Below are 21693 nucleotides of genomic sequence, written 5' to 3' on the forward strand. Positions count from 1 at the left end.
CCATGGACTGCAGCATGCCAGGCTTCCCTGTCCTTCACCGTCTCCCAGAGTTTGCTCAAACTCATGTCCATTGAGTCGATGATGTCATCCAACCATCTCATCCTCTGCCGCCCCGCTCTCCTTTTGCCCTCAATCTTTCCCAGCACCAGGGTCTTTCCCAGTGAGTTGGCTCTTTGCATCAGGTGCCAAAGTATTGGAGCTTCAGCTTCAGCATCAGTTCAGGGTCGATTTCTTTTAGGATTGACTAGTTTGATGAAACTTGGCATTTTTGCAGAGATTGGGCTGGTAATTTTGTAGACTATCCCTCAGTGTAGGGTTTTTAGGTGTCTCCATGCAACTGGGTCCAGGGGCTGGATTTTGGCGGGTACTACAGAAACACTGCTGTGTCCTCCGTGTACCAGTCCCAGGAGAGCACCATGTCATTTTGTCCCATTACTGGGGAAGTTAACTTTGCCACTTGGTTAAGGTGGGGTTAGCCAAGTTTCCTCTTTGAAAAGGTACTATCTTCCCCTTTTAAAGGATGCACTCTTTTGTGAGAAGACACGTTGGGACCATCTAGAGGGCCCACTCCTCCTCAAAGTCTCACCCGCTAGTCTTGGCATCTTTGGCATCTGTTGATTCTTTCCCGAATCCATCATTACTGTGATGGTTGCCAGACGGTGACTGTACCCATCATCCCTGTGACAGTTACTAGTTGGCATTCTACTGTGAAAAGAGCTTTCCTGGCTCATTTGTTTACATCTGTATAGACTCATGAACTCCTGTTTTATTCAATAAATGGTCACTATTTTTAGTATTCATTTTGATGCCCAGATTGTGACAGATGGTCCTTTCAACCATCCTTTCCGTCGTCTCCTGACTCCTGTATCCTTTTGACAAATCTGCATCATTTTTTGACCATTTACTTTCTGGGGTAAAAGATGTGCCAGGCTCACTTTATACCTTTCCTGTTCCGACCCTAAGTTGAGCCATCCAAGGAGCTGCTTCCTCTTAGTGGAGGGTAGTACAGTAAGTCCCCTACATACAGACCTTCAAGTTGTGAACTTTCAAGGATGCGAACGTGCATTCCATCAGCGTCAGGCATGAGCAACGTTGCAGCTTGCCCTCCATCTCCCATTGCTGGTAATCCTTCAGCTGCACCTCCTCTCCCTCTTCCAGTGAGTAACTCTTCTTGCCTGTTCGCTTGATGCCAGCCCTGTACACCAGCTGCTATACTGTACTACTGTACTTTTCAAGGTGTCATACTGTAAGATTAAAAATGTTTTCTTCTTTGTTTGTTATATATTATTTGTGTGAGAAGTATTATGAGCTTATTACATATAATACTGTATGACCAGTTGCGTCAATTGGGTACCTAGGCTAACTTTATTGGACTTACAGACAAACTGTATTTATGGACCCGTTCTCAGAATGGAACTCATTCATATGCAGGGGACTTACAGTGTTTACCCCCGGGCTTCCCAGGTGGCGCCAGTGGTAAAGAACCTGCCTGCCAATGTAGAAGACGCAGGTTCAATCCCTGGGTTGGGAACATGCCCTGGAGAAGGAGATGGCAACCCACTGCAGTATTCTTGCCCTGAAAATCCCATGGACGAGGAGCCTGGTGGGCTACAGTCCATGGGGTCCCAGAGAGTCGGACACGACTGAGCGACTTAGCACTACAGTATTTAGGTAGGCTCGTTGCAGCTGGGAAGTTATTGCTTCTAGATCCTCCTGGAAGACAGAACTAGGGAATGTGTGTGGACAAACATACCCACTCACACACCTGCATCAGTGTTTACTTGCATTCATAAAAAAATATTAACCTGAGCTCACACTGATGCTTCCCCTTCCAGCCCGATACTGCAGAGAGAGTTCAGCCTATCCCCACTCCCTTCTCTGGCAGCAAGGAGCCCAGCTCCCATCTCTCCTTATCTTTCATCGTTTGCCAGTCTCTTGCTTGGCTGCCCCGGGCCCCGGCCAGGCCCTGACCTTCCCTGCCCCACCTACATCCTCTGCCGGCTGACCACCTCCTCGGCCCTAGCCCCAAACCCCAGAGGCTCTGGCCACTTCAAAGGAAGAGCAAGGAAAGGAAGCAGACAGATCACACGTGTCTTCAAGAAAGGAGGGGATGTGCAGGGAAAGAGGAAGGGCTGATCGGCTTTTAAGGAGACACCTCGGGGGTCCGTTCTGGGTCAGATACCATCCCCTCCCAGGTGTGTTAACAAGGCTGCTCCAGGTCCATGTCCACCCTGGCGCCCTCTCCCTCCACGGCACCTCCCCAGTTCAGAGTGGGGATGTTGGTGGGGGAGGGGCAGGAGCGGGGCAGTGCCTACTTACTCCACTCTTAGAACAAAACCCAAACTCTGCAGGGCCCAACAGAACCACGAGCCCCGTGACCTGGTTCCTCTGCCTCTCCCTCCTTTCCCCAAGTTGGAGGTTTGGGGGGAGAGGAGGCGATTAAAGATTCAGACCAGTCCTGAGGGCAGAAGGAAGACCAAGGAAAGCCTTCGAGGGGCTGGCAGAGACGGGGAGGGCAGAGACAGGGCTGGAGGAGATGACTTCCAGACCATGAGAGGCGGGCAGGACAGGGCAGAGCAGGAGTCCAGCTCCGGCAGGGCTGATCGCCGAATGGAGGGAGCGATGCTGGGGGTGGAGGTGGGAGGGGTGCTGGGCCCAGACAGCCAGATTCCACACTCCCCCTGGCTCTGCTCCATCAGGGCAGTTGCCTCTCTGGACGGGTGGGAGCCCCAAGTCTGGTGACCCTGAGGTCTGGGCTGAATCCAGCTCTCCCCCACTACTGCCTCTGAGGCCTCCATCACCCTTCCAGCCTCCTCTGGCCGAGGGTATCCGCACCAGGAAAACAGAAATGGTCATGACACCGGCCACCCACACCCCTCCCTGCCATTCTCCTCACAGCAGACAAATGGGGCTGTTTCCCCACTTAAGATCTTGCTAGAGACTCTCCTGGGCTTCCCAGGTGGCGCTAGTGGTAAAGAACCTGCCTGCCTAATGCCAGAAACTTAAGAGACGCAGGTTTGATCCCTGGCTCGGGAAGATCCCCTGGAGGAAGGCACAGCAACCCACTCCAGGATTCTTGCCCGGAGATTCCCACGGACAGGGCAGACTGGCGGGTACAGCCCATAGAGTCGCAAAGAGTCGGACAGGACTGAGCACAGCAGAGCACAGAGGCTTTCCTACGGACTTAAAAGAAACACTTGGCTGCAGTGAGGTGATGAGCAAATCCCCTCCCCGACCCCACTTCCTAACACTCTCCCTTTATTTGTGAAATTTCCACAATGCTTTTATAGCCTTTCCATTTTACAATGAAGGCAGCAGCCTCTTCCTGATCCCCTGGTCGGCTTCCTCCTGGGGTGGGGCGGGGGTTGGTGGGGCTCACCTCCTTTCAGTTCCCCACTTAGAGGCAGCAGACAGTGTGAAGTTAAAATTATATTCTGGGAAAGTTCAGCATGCCCAGCACTCCGGCCTCCCTGCCCTGCTCCCCTCCTTTTGGACCACGCCTGAAAGTCAGAGCGCAAGAATTGGTTCTGGGGACAAAGCCTTTCTCAGAGGCCACAGCCACGGGCCACCCACAGTCTGGACATCCACTGTCCTTTGTTTTAAAAACGCTGGTGGCCTGGGTGGTGGAGGGGATCCCCCATGCTCCACACCTCCCCAGAAGTATTGTACGTGGGTACGTACGGGTGCCAAGCCATAGGGTGAAGGGACCTCTCCCAGCCAGGCCCAGCTCAGTAAGCCACACTTCTGTGTCTCCAGCTAGAGCTTTTCAACCGTGAGATTGGTTTTAGGCAAGGCACACATCTCCCCGAACAGGGCTAGGGCCTGTCATTACCCTTGCAAGGCACTTGGGTGACCATGTGAAGCTGAACCAAGCAGAGTCCCTCTCTTTCAAAAACTTATCAGCTTGTAGAGGGAGCAGGCCCAGCTGGGCTTGGTGAGTCACTGTCTGCTGATCCGGAACCGATCTTGCTGGAAATCACCTGGAAATTTCCATAGACCTGGAAAGGGGAGGCAAGAAATCAGTCAGGGGCTTTGTCTCAGGATCTGAACTAACCGTGTGTTTTTCTTTTCCCCTGCTGTATCACTTTTGGTGATGAACATAAAGTCATGTCCATTCAGTAGATCCCTGAGGGCTGCCTGCTTTTTGCCCCGCACATCGTGAATGAAAAGCCAACTTACCGTAGGAATTGCTGCCCTGGGCTTTTTCAGATCACGCTGTCTGCTCTGTGTGCTAGGCGTCTGCTCCAGAGAGAAGGCATTTGTATTTGTTCGTGGAGCGAGGGCTGGCACGGAGCAGAAATCCCCCATCTCTAACTGTGCAGGGCAGCGTCCGCAGTGCTCGGCTAGCGTGGGCCCTCAGGGTTTCCTTCTCTGTTTCAAAATGACTTGGGGGATCTCTTCAGGAAGGCAGCGGCTGCAGAATGAGGAAGGCAGTCTGGTGGCTGTTAGGGACCCAGGGAGGCCCCTGCCCCAGCAGCCTGGCCGGTCCCCCTCCCCTGCGGGGGCTACCCTTGCCCACAGGACTCAGGAACCCTGCCTTCCCGCCGCTTCCTGGGCGTCTTGTCACCCGGGCTCCTTGTGAGGCTGCTGGCCGCGTTCAAGCCCAAACGCCCTCCGAGTCTCCTGGTTTCCTGTTGGGTTGGGCAAATGCCATGCACAGCTGGGTGATGGAGGGTGGGGGACCTTCTGCCCCCATTCCCTCCCTGTAGGGCCTGGGGGTTGGCTTCATAGAGGCTTCAGCTTCTGCGCCGGCAGCCTCTTTGGGTCCCGAGTCCACCCTCCCCCGTGGTTGGTCCAGGGTGAACACCGACGCCCCACTTCACTGGCGGTGGAGGGCTGCATCCCCTCATTGATATTTTACACCCTGTCCACTAAATTCTTCCCAAGCCCCCCAGCTGAATGTGGCATCTGTCTCCTGCCTGGCTCTGACGATACACGTGACGATACATTTGACAACCTCGCAGACAGACGTTTTGCATTAAATTGTTGAAAAGGCATCACTTTGGGGGGATCAGTTTGGGGGAGCAGTGTAAAGGGAGGAAGTGCTCCCCTGCTACCTCCGCTCCCCTAGCCATTTCTCCGTACCTCCTCCCAGGCCCACTGAGGGCCGTCTCTGCCCCTCTCTCTCCCCTAGTGTCCATCCTGACCCCGGTACTGCAAGTCCGTCCAAGCAGTAATCGCCAAGCATCCCTGTGCCAACAGTCCGGCCCTGCAGCTCCATCTGGGGACATGACAGCAAGCAGACCCCGCCCCCGACAATGGGCTGCTCCACGGGCAGGCACATATGGACTTGACCAGGCGCCAGTTTCCCACGGTCAAGGCACTGTCCACCTGGAAGCCCCGACTCCCAATGTCGGCTTTGATTTGGCCATCATCCTGCCTCAACAGAGGGCCTTTCTCAGCCCCGCGCAGGCGTGAGAAGGCCATGGCGGGGCTGCTCCTTCCTGGCCACATGGAGCCTCCGACCCCCATGTCCGGACCCCCCTGAATGAGTCTGGTCAGCTCAGGAGCTGCCACAACCCTGGGCACCCTAACCTTTCTCTCCTCCTGCTCCTCTTGAATGTGCTTTGAACCTCAGCTCTCAAGGAGTGTCTGCGAAGCCCTTCAAGTCTCAGTGCCAATGACAGAGACTTATGAGGACATTTTCTCAGGGACATCTCCCCCAGGGAGCCCTGTGGCCCCGCTGGCATCCTGCCTTCACCATTTCTTCTGCGTCTGTGTGTCTGGGTCCACCTGCTCAGACAGCCTGCTCCCTCCCCACTGACCCACGTGTGCACAGCAAGTCTGTGCTTTGGGGTCGTCTGCTGCTTGCAGACTCATCCCTTAGGTGCCTGAGGCTTGCGCTTGCTGCTCCCCTCCCGGGAGCAGCGATACAACACGTGCAGGAAGGAGACCCTCCACAAGCTCCGCCTTCCTGCAGACTGGACTCAGTCTCTACCTTCCTGGGAACCTGGGCCACCTGGGCGGCCAGCAGCCCACGTTTGCCAGGCCCTGGCTCTCTGGCCTCTGTGGTCAGTCCGAGCACAAGCAGGGCCCCGGTGTCTCTCTGTCACCAACAGCACTCCCCACTCACTGGATCCATAGTGTTTAGATGAATTTTAGAGTCTTCTGTTCTTCTGCAGACTCCCCTGGTGGCCGAAACAGTGAAGAATCTGCAATGTGGGAGACTGGGGTTTGATCTCTGGTTGGGAAGATCCCCTGGAGAAGGAAATGGCTACCCACTACAGTATATTTGCCTGGAAAATCGCATGGACAGAGGAGCCTAGCAGGTTATAGTCCATGGGGTCGCAAAGAGTCAGACAAGACTGAGCAACTAACACACACACACACACACACACACACACACACACACACGCACACACACGCACACACGCACACACACACGCACACACACACGCACACACGCGCACACACACACACACACACACACACACGCCCGTTCTTCTGCACGCTTAGTATCCAGCATATTTCATCATTTCTAAGGTGCTTGAGACGTAAACATCTCTGAAGTCAGCTGTGCCCACAGAATGATGGTGTATCTTGCTTTATGCTTTAGCTGTTAGCAGTACATAAAATAATACGTGTCTTAGCATCGGGGCATCTAATTCCCACAGTTCATGTGCTGTCTCAGACACACATTCCCCAGACATCCTCCAGCTAAGAACCTTTTTCCAGACTCACACGTGAATCATTTCACCTTGACTTTCTTTGATATTTCACATCCTTTTTCCATACGCCTAATGGCTTGTCATCCGTTAGCTGTAAATTCTTTAACAGGATGACACCTGCCAGGACTGCTCTAACTGAATCGAGTTCATTGACCCTATGTCATGTCAAATTATTTTTGTTATGCCTCTCATTTTGGGTTTTGAACCTATTTAGGTTACTTTTTAGGCAGCCTGGCTGCCACTGCTGAGATCTCTCTGGTTCGATGATGCTCAAAAGAAATTGCTTTAACGTGGGGCTTTGTGAAAGCAAAGGAATTTATTGAAAATAATCAAAACATCCTTTTGTTAAACTCTTTACTAATTTATTCAATAGCTGAAGCCACATACTCAAACACACAGATGTGCCCTCTATACATGTATAGATTTATGCATGTATGCATTGTACTACACACACAAATCCATGTGGAGAGAGACGGAGAGGCCAGTGTGGAGCCTGAGTAAAGGGGAGAGACAGAAGCGGAATCTCTGAAGGCAAACACATCCTCATCACGACTTGGCGTTACCACCAGGAGCAGGGCTCAAGGACAGGTCCTGGTCCATTTCCGGACGTCTTCCCTCCCTTACACTGTCCACTTTGCCTCTGTGTGTTGGTGAGGGGAGGCAGTCTTCTGTGTTTTTGGCTGGGCCAGTGGGGAGACAGTGGTGCAAATTCCCTGGGATGGAACACCAAGGGGAAGTGGATCAGGGAACTGGACAGGGAGGATAGGCAGGACACTGGGGCATGCTGGGTTAGGAGCCATAGGGTACAGTATCCAGGAGACCCTAAATATCCTGCTTGCAGTTCTTCATCCTGCCCGCAGTTCTTCATCCTGCCCTGCTGCCTGCCGACCTGGGGGCGGTAATCACAGAGGCACCTTCGTGTGGGTGGGGCCTCCTCAGGGGCAGGGCCTGGGTGGGAGACACCGGCTGCAGCCGAACTTGAGTTTCCAGCTGGAGCCATTGAGCAAGAGATAAGGAGACCTGGCCCCAGGGCATTTGAACAACCCAGAATTACCCTCCGTGGGCCCTGTCATTAGCAACAGAGATACAAATCAGGGAAGACTTTTGTGCTGCCTTGACCATTTTCTGAGTTTTGGTAAAACAGAATCATGTCAAATGAAAAATATAAAAATAAAACAATTGCTAGAATAGAATTTTCCCCGTATTTAAAAATTAATGCTCTTGGGAGAGGAGGGTTAATAACTCCCCCTACCAAACACACACACACACACACACACAAATACACAACAGTACAGAAAAACTATTCTAAACTATTGAAAATATGTTTCTTGGGGTTGTGGGACTGCAGATGATTTTTTAAATTATGTATTTAAGATTTTTTCCATAAAGAAAATGCATTATATCTGCAACATAATACTTTTTAAAAGAAAAGTGTTTTTTTAAACCGAAAGAAAAAAATTTTTTTTAAACTGTTCTATTTGTGCCTTTTGCAGACTGGCTGTTAGGGGCTACTGGATACAGGCTGTGAGGGTGTGGGCATGGTGGCCAGGCCCTGTGTGGGAGCCCAGAACTTTTTCTGGATTGTGGTCACTCCCTCGGTCTCGTTGATCTCCGCTGCAGGTGGCCTCTGTGGTTGGCTGGTGTTCCAGTCAGTTCAATGTGCTTCTGTTTGGGATTTGTCCTCAGGCGTCCGAAGGCGTCCCCATGAGGTTCTTCACCAAGCTGGACCAGCTCATCGAGTTTTACAAGAAGGAAAACATGGGTTTGGTGACCCACCTGCAGTATCCCGTGCCCCTGGAGGAGGAGGACACGGGAGACGAGCCAGAAGAGGAGACAGGTAGGAAGGGATGGAGGGAAAGTGCCCTGGGTCCCTGCCATCTGAGTCCTGTGCTTAAGTTCTGGGGTATCTCTCCAACTTCAGGTGCTTGTAGATTAGGTGGGTCTGGTTACCAGAGGGGGTGACACTGTGGTTAAAGACCTGTTAGGAACACAGGCTCTGGGGTCAGACAGACCTAGGTCAAACTTCCTGCTCCCCATCTTCTTAGCTGTGTGACCTCGGATGAATTACTTAACCTCTCCTAACCACAGACTGCTCTTAAAGAGACACTAATAATCGTGTCTACCTCTCGGTGTCATCAAATGAGTCAATGTAGATCCCAGAGCCTAGTACACAGTAAACACTCGATGCTGTTAAAATCATTGTCAAAATAATTAGCTGAATTTTGCTATAAAGAGGAGGGAGGAAGAGATCATTGCACCAAACTGGAAGGATGAGAAAGGTGTTTCATGAGAGTATCATTAAAACAAAACAAAAAAAAAAGGTACAGCCCCTGAAAGGTATCTGAGAGTCAGTGCTGCTGCTTTAGCAGTGGAGGGACAGACACACAGGCGAGAGTCGGACAGAGAGGCAGTGCAGCCAGGGAGCCACCCTTCTCTTCCCCTCAAATGTTCAGGTCCTAAAAGAAACCCCTGAGATATGTAACTGAGACTCTCAACCGGTCAGGGCTCCCTCTAAGTCCCAGGTCCCAGGGCCTGGAACCAGCAAGACCCCTGGGGGTCTCCCCACAAGGACAGACGAGACCAGAAGTGCCGAGGTCCCTGGCCTGGCTCCTCCTGTCCCCGGCTGCTCCCAGCCGTCCATTGGGCGTCCCTTCCCCCACCTCTGCGGGCCCCCTTTCCATTACCTCCCTGGAGACTCACCTCGAGCAATTGCACAATGCCTCGGCGGCCTCACCAGAGGGCCAGCTCTGAATAGCCACCTGCTCCTGGAGGTGAGGCCCAGCCAGAGTGTGTTCAAAGGTGCTCAGGTCTGCAGGGGCTGAGGGGGACAGCTCACAGGCTGAGGCAGCTGCGTTCCTTCTCGCCTCCCCCGGCCCAGAAAGAGGTGCCCTCGGCTGTGACGTAGCCAAAGATGACATGTCCACCGTGAGTCTGGGGCCAGGGCTGTGCCCGGGGCCGTGTGGTATCACCCAGCGGTACCCAGGAGTCCAGGCTGGGCCTTGACACTGAGATGCCATCCTGCTGAAATGCCCTCTGCATTCCCTCTCACACACCACCCAATTTCTTCCCCTCTGGGCATGGTGGTCTAGAAAAAGACCCCGACACTAGAAAAAGCCCTCCCTGAAAGAACTGGAAAAAGAAGCACAATCTCACGATGGCCGGCTCCGGTTCCCCAAGCAAGGCCCTATTGTAGGCTTGAAGCCGAGCCTCCCCACACCCACCCAACCGTCCCCCTCCCCCACCCCACCCCGCCCCCGCCAGTCCAGTCCAAGGTGTCAGATTTGGCTCAGGTCTCCTCAAGGTGCTGCGTGCCCCCATGGGGCTCTAAACAGACTCATGACCCTTGATAGAACCCAGGCCAGGTGAGGAAGTCAAGGGCTCATCCTCCCCCAAGGATGTCCCCGGGGGAGGTCTGTGGCCAGGCCCCTGAGGGTGGCCATTCTGTGTGGGGAGAGGCTGGGACAAGATGTCACAGGCCCAGGGGCTCAGGACTCACCCCTCCCCCCAATCTCTGCTACGTGCAGGATGGAAGTTTTCCCCGGTGAGTGGGCAGGAGCCCCATCTCCCAAGCCGAGTCTGGTCACTTGGGTGGAGGGAGCCCCTCACTCTCTTCCATTGTCTCTGAGCGTCTGGAGGGATAGAGAAGGAAGGATGGAGACTGGAAAGTCCAGAGAAAAGGGGGCCTGGGTGGGAGTGTGGCGGGGCCCTGCCTGCTCCCTGCCCCACTCCTCCCGTGATGGGAACCCAGTGTAAGCTGGTCCAGGGCCCCTGCTCTGCCCCACAGCCAGCTGGCCTGCTGAGCCGCTGAGGCGGCTGATTCCACCCATCCAAGGCCAGCAGCCCTGCCCGGCATGGCCATCTTATCCCAGCAGGTGTTTGCAGAGCATCTCAATGGGACTCACTCTGTGCTGGGCCCCGGGTCAGAGGCCACCAAGACCTGTCCTTGGTCAGCTCCCCCAGAGCTGGCAAGGGAGCAAGGACGGAAAGGGACGGAGTGGGCATAGGCGGGTCTGTGGCTGGGCGCCTGGCCTGGACCCCACGTGACGGGAGGGTGGGGAGATCACCAACAGAGGGCGTGGGAGGGTGGAGATGCTGAGGGAGGGTACACTCGGCCCAGACGGCTCTCCTGCTCTTGTCTTGGGTAGAAGGGGCCATGTCTCCGCCCGAGTTGCCACCCAGAAACATCATCCCTTTATCTGCGGGGCCATGCGAGGCTAAGGAGGCCCCTGCTTCCATGGAGATCCCTCGAGCTGCCGAGGTCGGCCGGCCGAGCCTCTCAGAGACACTGTTCCAGCGACTGCAGGCCATGGACACCAGTGGGTGAGTCTCACCTGGCGGGCCCCATGACACCCAGGCAGCTCACCCTGTGCTTCCCTCCTGGGGGTGCCCCTTCCACCCCAGGACAGGGTATCATGGAGCCCACTCGCCTCCCAATGGTGAGTCTCTAGTTCTCAGGGTGGCTCTGACCGAGTGGGCACTGAATGGCCCTGCCCAGATGCTCCGTGTCCACCAGGCCCCAGGGCAGGAGCTGATTCTGGAGTGATGGATGATTCTCTGCTGCAAATGGCATGGGCCTGCTCCAGACTCAGGGGCCTAGGCTGTGATTCCCTGGCCGGGGCCTCCCATGAACTCACATGACATCTATTCCCATCCCAAACACCTCTCCCTGATTCAGATGGTCCCAGCAGCGGAGATGCCTGCACTACAGCCTGGACCTGCTCTGGGCTTCGTGCAAAGGTGGCCAACATCCTTGTCACCAGGAGATGGGCCAGTCCATGGGTGGTGTGAACTGTGAGGTCTGCACAGGGTACTGCTCCTTTCTTTGCGGTGGAAAGTGTTATGGAAAGTGGAAAGTGTTCAGTCATGTCCGACTCTTTGTGACCCCATAGACTGTAGCCCGCCAGGCTCCTCTGTCCATGGGATTCTCCAGGCGAGAATACCAGAGTGGGTTGCCATGCCCTCCTCCAGGGGATCTTCCTGACCCAGGGATCAAATCCAGGTCTCCTGCATTGCAGGCAGATTCTTTACCATCTGAGCCACCAGGGAAGCCTGTGGAAGGTATGAGATGCAATCCTTTTACCAGTTTGTTTCACTTGCCCTGATCCAGGGTTCTCAGGATCTGGCCCCATGGGTGGCACCAGACTCGTCCATGTCAGTGAGGTCCCACAGCTCCTTTGCCCCCTTGGCAGGCTCAGGCTGGATGATGCGAGTGGCAGTATTGCCTGGGAACGATGTTGGTTATTTTGCCAATCAGAGGCCCTGACTTTAGCACAGGCCAAAGGATGGCTTCCTCAGGGAAGACTCTCTATGAGGGGAACTGTGTCCCCAACACCCAGTATGTCACCTGCTTCGAGTCAAAGCTCCTAGATCTGTGTTCAGTGAATGAATTAGCACACAGTCATTTCCACGCATTAATCATTTCAAAACATTTTTTTGTTTCCTTATGAGAAAAAGTCCCCCCAAATAATATGCTATTGGCAGGGCTCATGCAACATCTCCAACTTGAAAGCTTCATTTATGACACCCAGGGCTGCTCCCCTGCCATCTGATTTGGCAAAATACAAAGGGAAGGCCTGAAGGAATGCACAAGCCGCTGGTTGCTAAGATACCTGGGGTTTTCCTATTTCCACCTTGACACATCCTCTAGTTCTTCTCCAGGCCTACCAGGCTATAATCTCTGCACCCTCCTGGAATTCCTCGTTCTGTTTACCAAGAAGCTAAATATGCTCTAAATATGTTGATTCATTATCATGATCATTCTAATATGTGTTTCTGCATAACAAATACTTATTAAAAGAGTCCATGCAGAGCCCATTGTTTTAGTTTCCTTGAGGCTCTATTTCTTGGAGGTTTTAGGTGCCAAATGCAGTGCAGTCCCTGAGGAAATAGGCAACGATGCTCAGTGGTGCCCGTGCTGCCCAGCTCCTCCTGACTCTTCCATGCATTCTCTTAGCTGCATCTCCTTATCAGTTCCTCCTCTCTAGGGACATGTCTACTTAAGGGACCCAGGGCCCAGTGGGGCAGGACGAAGTGTTCAGCTGAGCCTCCAGGCAGCTCCTGAGATGGGGCGGTGGGGCCAGCTGAGGGCTAGTGAGCCCAGGAGGTGGCCCTCTATGATGTGTTGTTGTTGTTTAGTTGCTAACTCATGTTCAACTCTTTTGTGACTCTTTTGGGACGGTCTACGTGGGCTGTAGACCGTCAGGCTCCTCTGTCCTTGGGATTTCCCAGGCGAAAATACTGGAGTGGGTTTCCATTTCCTTCTCCAGGGGATCCTCCCAGCCCAGGAATTGATCTAATGTCTCCTGCATTGCAGGCAGATTCTTTACCACGGAACCAGCTAGGAAGCCCTCTTTGGTGTGACTTCTCAGTTAACAGACAGCCTTGGAACTTGCCTAAAACTTCTGCTTAGAGATGGGCCTGTGCAGGTGGAACACACCGGAGGGAACATAGTACCTGCCCTCAGTTCTCTTCTGGGCACGAAAAACTAAGATTCTGCCTCGTGGTTGCAAGTGAATCTATGTTGCTTGTGAAAAACCTTTGTGCACAGAGGACTGTGTTTAGATTATTCTTAATTATAAGACAAACCGCACAGTCTTTTGTGCAAGCTAATTAGATCTAATCAGTTGGATCATAGTTAATACAAGGTTTGGTTTGTGGTTTAGTCACTAAGTCGTGTCCGACTCTTGCGACCCCATGGACTGTAGCCTGCCAGGCTCCTCTGTCCATGGGATTCTCCAGGCAAGAAGACTGGAGTGGGTTGCCATTTCCTTCTCCAGGGGATCTTCCCGACCCAGGAATCGAACCCAAGTCTCCTGCACTGCAGACAGATTCTTTACCAAGTGAGCTATGAGGGAAGCCCGACTACTGAGTAAAATCAACTTTCTCTGATAAACAGTGTCTACATCTTTATGTCAACACTTTTCGACAACATGTTTCACAGACATACCTTCCTAAAGCAAATACTGATGATCTCAAAGTTACAAGTCAACAGGCATGAAAACTGGTAAAGTCTTAATGCTATGGGAGAGATTTGTCCTTTTTAGTAAACCAGACTGAGGCAGAAACTGGATCAAGACACAGAATGAGTATAGATTAAACTTCAATATTATGAAGACTGGTATGTGAATAGTTACTAACTTTAAATAAGTCAAAATGGCTAGTCCACATCTTTTCAATCTTAAGAGCAACAACCTTTCATTCTTTCCAGGATCCTACAGGAAAAAAAAAAACAAAAAAACAACAAAAACCATAACCTCTAGTCTCACCTTGATTGCATGTCAAGGCTGGAGCACAGCTATTTAAGGCCTGCATGAATTTTTTCACACGTGTAAATCGACGTCCTTAAGCCCCTCCCCTACCCCACCCCATTTCCTTGTTTGTGGAATAGGAATAATAGTAATGTCTGCCTCATAACATTGATTTGAGGACTAAAGGAGAAGATGTGGGACTTCCCTGGTGCTCCAGTGGCTAAGACTATGTGCTACCAATGCAGAGGGCCGGGGTTCGATCCTTGGTTGGGGAGCTCCATCCCACATTCTGCACCTAAGAGCCCACACGCCAAACGTGAAGATCCCAAGTGCTGCAACGAAGACCTGGCGTAGCCAGATGAACATAGAAAGATTTTTTTAAAAAGGAAAATGAACATGAAATGGTAAACAGGGTGACTAGTATGGTACGTTCAGAGCATACTTGCTCTGATTACAATGTTCATTATTATAGGAACAAAAATTCAATGTTTAAAAATTATCCAGAAAAAAAACCAGTGCTGGGAGATAGAATGTAGAGGTGTGATCAGCCTCGGGGGTGGCCCTGGTGTGATGAGGCCTGGGCTCTGCCTCTGCTGGGCTGTCCTGTGCAAGGATAGGTCCTGACTCAGGCCCATGTGCTTCATCCAGAAGCTGAAAGGGACTGAACCAGACTGGGAGCGGGGGTTGGAGCCCAGCACCTAGGCTATCACTACCATGCCCCCAGCCCCATCACTCATCACAGAGACTTCCCCTCAGAGCCTCAGATGACCGGGAACCCCCTCGACACAGAGCTCCAAGTGGCCTTTGGCCATGAACTTGGGAATTGGTCTGTGAGCTGGAGCTATTTGCCTTCTCTAGACTAGAGCATCCCTCAGCCCTTAGATTCTGTCTTTAGGAATAGATGAAGCAGGAAAGCAAGTCCTCTGTACATTTTCAGAGCTCTTCTGTCTCATTGTCAAAGGATAAAGATTCCTATCCCCAGCCAGTAGAGTATGGCTTCCTTCCACGTACCAGAAAAGCCTTTATGGGGGGGTTAAGAGGGAGCCTGCCGTATGGGTCCTTTATGTGTGTCTGACCTGTTCTTCATCCCTTCACTGAGACCCAGGGAGCCTGTCCAGGTTCAGGAAACGGTTCTCCTGGAGGCTGGTGTCTCAGCTGCAGGCTCTGAAAATACAGATTTCTTCTTCTACCTGTTACTGTTGGTGTCTATGGCTAAAGGAACTGAAAAAAACATGTTGTCATTTCTACTTTTATCCCCTCAGGATTCCAGAAGAGCATCTGAAAGCGATCCAAGATTATTTAAGCACTCAGCTCTCCCTGGACTCTGATTTCGTCAAGTCGGGCTCCAGCAGTCTCCCTCACCTGAAGAAACTGACCGCGCTCCTCTGCAAAGAGCTCTATGGGTAATAGCTGCCCAGTGTGGGTGGGAGGGGGGCGGACAGCAGACCAGGAACCAGCTCATTAGGGTGAGCCCTGCACTTGGGCCAGCTGCCACTTGGGATAATTGAGCAGTCGGTAGGACTTAGAAATCTGTGGTTGCTGGAGGTTTTGTTTTCATGGTATTTGAACTTGGTGGTGGCTGCGTTTAAAAAAAAAAAGAAAGAAAGAAAGTTAATTTGAGGCCAGTTGCCATGGGAAGGGGTGGGCGGAAGTACACTGCCAGCCCTTCCACACTTGCTCAGGATGCGGTGGTTAAGGCTTTCGCTGCTTCTTGTCCTTCTTGCTGCAGCCAGCACATTTGATAAGCACATAAGGTCACCAAGGGGAGATAAATTAAAGTCAGCCCTTTACTGTGTGGGTGATGATGGCCTAAGATTGCAGTGGTGGCAGGTTTTTAAAGTGAGCTGATTCACCAAAATGCCAGTGTTCTGCGAATGAATTCATTGAAGGACGGATTGGTAAAAATTCCAATTCCTTTCCTTGTTTTAATTTCATTACCATTAAAATTAACAGTGAAGGACAGGGAAGCCTGGCATGCTGCCATCCATGGGGGTTACAAAGAGTCAGACACAATTAACAAAAACAAAAATATCTTAATTATTGGGAACAAAATTAAGACTGATATGCTATCTGAAGAACTGACCAAAAAAATTACTTTAAATACTTGAAAAAATTGACAGTAACATTTTAAAGCATCTGAAAGAAATTACAAAGACCCAAAACAATCCCATGGCAAATGAAAGGTCAGCATTTTTGTTGGAAAAATAGCATTTCATGGGGGTGAGGTTTTATCAGCCTCTACTCTGTGTTTTATTACATAAACATCAGTTTCAAAATTCTTTTGTCAGTTTCTCTGGTGCCCTATCTATCTTCACTTAGTTAATATGCAAAAAAGAATCTTTCATCATCAGTAATCAAATTGAACCTTCCTTTTAAAGGCTCTTAAAAGCACAATCAGTACATTTGGTACATTCAGCAAATAATTTCTTTGACAGATTGAGCACTCATCAAATTGCCCAGTCAGGTTTCATTTCAATGAATTGGCTTTCAACTAATGCAGTTTCAGCCTTTGGACCCAGAGCCATCATTTTTGTAGATTTCCACGGAAAGCTATTTCTCCATACGATGCTGTTGTTATAAATTGTTTATTACTAGGAAACACACACATGGCACTTCCTTTTTAAGAAGCACGATTTCGTGATGGCTGGTAGCAAGCTTATATTTCTGCTCCAGTGGAGATCCTGTCCTTTGCTGCTTCCTTGTCCAGGAGGGGCTGTACCTTTCAGTGTCTCCATAAGCTTCATGTAGCCACTCAGCACCTCTGCCCAACACTGCTGTGCTCGCCGGGCTTTCGCAGAATCTAGTCACCTCACCCTTGTGGTGCCAGCAGCTTCCTCAACTCGGCTAGCTCTCTAGGTTTCTACTCCTTTATTTACTGGAGAGTTAACTTCAAGTTAGAAGCAGAGACACTGTGATGTTCTAAATCCTGTACCTCCACTTGTTTGTCTTCGCTTCATAGGCAAAGTGATAGTCAGGCTTGGAGATGCAATTAGGGATGCAATTTTAGAAAATCTGAGGAACCAGATGGCACTATGGTAAGAATCCATCTGCCAGGGCAGGAGTTGCAAGAGATGCGGGTTCAATCCCTGGTTGGAGAATATCCCCTGGAGGAAGAAATAGCAACCCGTTCTAGTATTCTTGCCTGGGAAATCCCATGGGCAGAGGAGCCTGGAGGGCTACGGTCCATGGGGTCACAAAGAATCAGACACAACTGAGCGACTAAACAACAACCACCCGTGTGCTATCTGGCAACACTGGCAGGAGCCACATCACGCAGGCCTCCCAAGGCCAGGTGGAGATTTTCAGCATGGCGCTGTACCCTGAGTCAGAGCTTTGGAGACTGGATCTTAGGAGGCACACCAAAAGCAGCAGACAGCTGGGAGCTGCGTGATGTAAGGCTGGCCCACAAGAAAGGAAGTCAGAGGAGGCAGGGATTTGCTTTGCATTCTGCTGAGTCCTGGGTTTGGACAGTGTCTGGCATACAGGAACAGCTGATAGATATTAGTTAAATGACCTGATGGTTGGGAGAATGTGGGCGCTGAGGGCTGGTGTGCCCTGGGCGGGAGTGGATTGGTGGAGCTGGCAGATGGATGTAGGGTCAGGGGAAGGTCAATCAAGGGTGATCCCTAGATTTTCAGTGCAAGAAGCTGAGTGGTGGGTGATGCCAGTTACTCAGATGGGGAAAGTCAATGAGGAAAGGGTTGAGGAGGATCATCTTTGTCTGAACTGCCATTGGCTTGAAGTGCTATTAGATATCCTGTGGGCAGAGCCATCAAATCAAGGATTTAGTTCTAGAAGTTAGATCCCCGGAGACCTCAGGGTTAAGGGTACATACATCTGGGAGTCATAGGCATGCAGTGGGCACTTGAAGCTGGGAGACACATGGGGCAGGTCCTCGCAGCGGGGAGTGCACACGGAGGGGAAGAGGGCAGGGGCAGATACTGAGAGATGGGTGGAGGAGAAGGACCTGGAACCGGGGGCTGAGGATGGAGCCGAAGGTAGCAGGTTTGTCTGCTCAGACCACCCGGCCCAACACAGACCCCAGGGTGAGGATGGGAAAGTCACAGAGAACCAAGGAGTGAGAAACAGTGCAGGAGCCTCCCCTGCAAAAATGTCCTGGCAATGTCATTGCCTGCAGCTGAGAGAGCCTCAGCAACACAAAGGCTCTAGGGAGATTTGTAACCCTAAGTTAGACCATCTAGAACCAGACAGAAACTTTTGCAGAGAAAGAGAACAAGAAGTTAAGTCTCCAGAGTCTGGAAATACTTGGTAACTCCTGAAATGGAGAAACAAGAAGAATTATAAGTAGGATTTTAAAATAACAGGTCAAAGTGTGGGAGAGGGTGTTTTATCAATTAAGTAAGGATTTTAATAAAGAAACCAACCAACCAGACAAAAATACATCATCATTATAACTGCTTCTTTGGAGGCCATAAAATAAACCCACAGTTCTCAAAGCAGATTTATAAAACAAATCACAAAACACAGCAGTGTCAGGGAAGCATATATATATATATATATATACACACACACACACATATATATATATATATATAACAAGGGAGGACTAGATAAGCACCCGCAAAGAATGTGTGGTTAAAAAAACAATAGTCTTTGGAAAGAGGGCATAGAGATTCAACTTATAGCTGGTAGGGCAGGCTCTCCAAGAAGCAGGGAAAAAATTATGCTTATCTGATAACTAAATATATATTTTTGAAAAAGTTTTCAGGCTTATAAAGGAGCTAAATCCAGGTATTGAGAAGCCTTATGATGATCCAGTCACAGAACAACCAAACAGGAGTACTGTAACCTCTTTTTACAATCTTCAAAGCCACAAGCAAAGATGAATTCAGAAAGTAATTATGAATAGCACCATTACTTTTCAAAATTACGATACTTAATATTATTCATACTCTTTGATGACATGATAAAAATGCTGAAGCAGCATCTCCAAAAAGACTACTGATTTCTCCTTGGGATTAACTCAACATAGATATCCTTCAAAAGCCTAAGGAGTCTTCGCCCATTTAAAAAAACTGGTTAAAATGTACTAATCACATGCCTTCCCTTCAAAAAGTTTCCAAGAATTTTTTTCCAGAAATGTTAGTGTGCTGGTGATCCTAAAAATAAGAACCCAGCAGCCTACTGAGCAGCTGGATATGAATACACCCAAAACAGAAGTGTCCATTCTGTGTTCCCAGAACGCAGAATGATGATGAAAATAGAGATAACAAAACTAGCCACAACCATCTGGGTGCTTTTAGACCATCTCCTAAATCACAGTGGAATTAAGGAAGGCACTTCATGCAATGATAGCCTGCCTGGGAGAGGTTTGGAAACCCAGAGGAATCAAGCCTCTGTATATCAGAGCTCCAGGTGATGCAGCCGAAACACTACTGGAGGAAAAGCCAAAGATTTAAATGCTCTGTTACAGAAATGGGGTGGGGTAGAATAATAAGTGAAACATACAAACTTAATCCAGGCTCTTAGTCTCCTGAAGGCATCATGGGCCATATCCTGATTGCACAGATATTGCCACAGTCAAGCAAAGTACTGGAAACGGTAATCTATTCAATATTTGTGAATAAAGATTGAATGTGTGCCAACTATGAGCCTGGGCTTCCCAGGTGGTGCTAGTGGTAAAGAACTCACCTGCCAATGCAGGAGACACAGAGACTTGGGTTCGATTCCTGGGTTGGTAAGATCCCCTGGAGGAGAGCATGGCAACCTACTGCAGGGCTCATGCTTGGAGAATCCCATGGACAGAGGAGCCTGGCGGGCTACGGTCGATAGGGTTGCAAAGAGTCTTATATGACCGAATTGACACACGCTACCAAGAGCCAGATACTGTTCCAGGGGCTAGAGATACAGTAGTGAACCAAACAAAGTCTTTAAGAAATCTCTGTAAAGTGAATGAATAGTAACAACAACTGGAAAGTAAAAGAGCAAGGGGGAAATAATTTTAAAAAATAATAAATTAGGGAAAAAGTCAAGGAAATTTTTAAAATTAGAAATGTAGGAGATTTAATAATTTGCATTAAAGATTTACAAGTCATAAAGAATACAATTACATAGTTGCAAATCTTCAGATTATAATTAAATGTAATAAATATTTAATGTGAAATATGAAACATAAAAATTACTGTGCATGCCCTACTTTGAACTTTAAACAAGGAATAATAACCATAATTTATAAATTATTCAGGAATGACAAAGATCACCTAATTCAATATGCAAGAAAAGTACAATTCCAATCCAGAAAGCTAATCAAGATAATAGCCTAAAATAATAAACTATATCCAGTTTCACTTATTAATGTAAGTATATAACATGTCAGTAATATTCTAGCAAATATAATTTAGTGGTATGAAAAATGTAGGTTTTATCTAAGAAATCATTCCAAAAGCGAGTCAACATAAAACACTATAATTAGCAGTAGGTTCAGTTCAGTTCAGTTCAGTCGCTCAGTCGTGTCTGACTCTTCGCAACCCCACGAATCGCAGCACACCAGGCCTCCCTGTCCATCACCAACTCCCTGAGTTCACCCAAACTCATGTGCATCGAGTCGGTGATGCCATCCAGCCACCTCATCCTCTGTTGTCCCCTTCTCCTCCTGCCTCCAATCCCTCCCAGCATCAGGGTCTTTTCCAATGAGTCAACTTTTCACATGAGGTGGCCAAAGTATTGGAGTTTCAGCCTCAGCATCAGTCCTTCCAATGTAGTAGGTTAAAAATAAAGAAATCATTTGCATAGATGTCCTAATATACCTGATAAAAGTAATTTCTAATTTTTAAAAATGACTTTTTAAAAAGGAATAGAGGGATACCTCCTTAATAATGCAATATGTGTCAAATATAAAATCAATTAAACTTGACAGGCAAACGTTAAAATCGTTCCATTAAACATTTTAACAAAAGAAAAAGAAACTGCATGAGAAATTTTTGCTAAAGCAAAAAGAAGCAAAAAATTGGAAAAGAAAAAATTAAGAAAACAACGAAGGTTCAGAACATTCTTTCTGAGTCTGCCGATCTGAACTGAGAGAATGTTGGATGTTCTAGCTGGAAACTGAATGGGAATCTTGGGGAAACTGACCATCTCTCTGAGACCAAGGGGGCTTCCCTGGTAGCTCAGGTGGTAAAGAGTCCACCTGCAGTGCAGGAGACCTAGGTTTGATCCCTGGGTTGGGAAGACCCCCTGGAGAAGGGAAAGGCTGCCCACTCCAGTATTCTGGCCTAGAGGATTCTATGGACTGTACAGTCCTTGGGGTCTCAAAGAATCAGACACAACTGAGTGACTTTCACTTTCAGAGACCAAAGTGGGCCCAATCTTTACTCCTCATCTTCCCTTGAGCTGGTGACCTGAAACAGACAAGCTGAGTCTCAGGGACCCTGCTGATGGTAACTTCCTTGGACAAATCCTTTCTGTATCGTAAGATCAGTGCTCAAGTCTTTCAACTCAAGTCCTTCTGTGTCATTGGTCATTCTGATCCTAACCAACATCTCCAGACATGTCTGAAAGCCAGATTTCTCAAAATTTTACCCAAGTTGGAAATACAGAGAATAACAGCATTATTCCTAGAAAATTCTAAAGATTCAGTTTGTGTATATGTACTTGTGTGTTTTTAAAATGACATTTTTAAAAAGGAGAACAGTGAGGGAGATCTGTTTGATGTTAAAACATGTTCCGAATTAGTGCTTTAGAATTCTTTTTTTTTTTTTTTTGGCCTAGAATTCTTTAATGAAGTGATAGTTTAAATGGAATACCACCATGTGACCTGA

At 49.4% G+C, this 21693-nt stretch overlaps 1 protein-coding gene across 1 annotated transcript in view; it reads left to right on the forward strand.

Moving 5' to 3' along the window:
- INPP5D (inositol polyphosphate-5-phosphatase D) overlaps nt 1-21693 on the forward strand; it is a 138504-nt gene that overhangs the window by 51413 nt on the left and 65398 nt on the right. Inside the window, exons 3-5 of the mRNA XM_052637361.1 lie at nt 8355-8505; nt 10814-10988; nt 15178-15318. Of these exons, the coding sequence (XP_052493321.1) occupies nt 8355-8505; nt 10814-10988; nt 15178-15318 (467 nt within the window). The remainder of the gene's footprint in view (nt 1-8354; nt 8506-10813; nt 10989-15177; nt 15319-21693) is intronic.

Source organism: Budorcas taxicolor, chromosome 3 (genome assembly GCF_023091745.1).
Source record: "Budorcas taxicolor isolate Tak-1 chromosome 3, Takin1.1, whole genome shotgun sequence".
NCBI lineage: Eukaryota > Metazoa > Chordata > Mammalia > Artiodactyla > Bovidae > Budorcas > Budorcas taxicolor.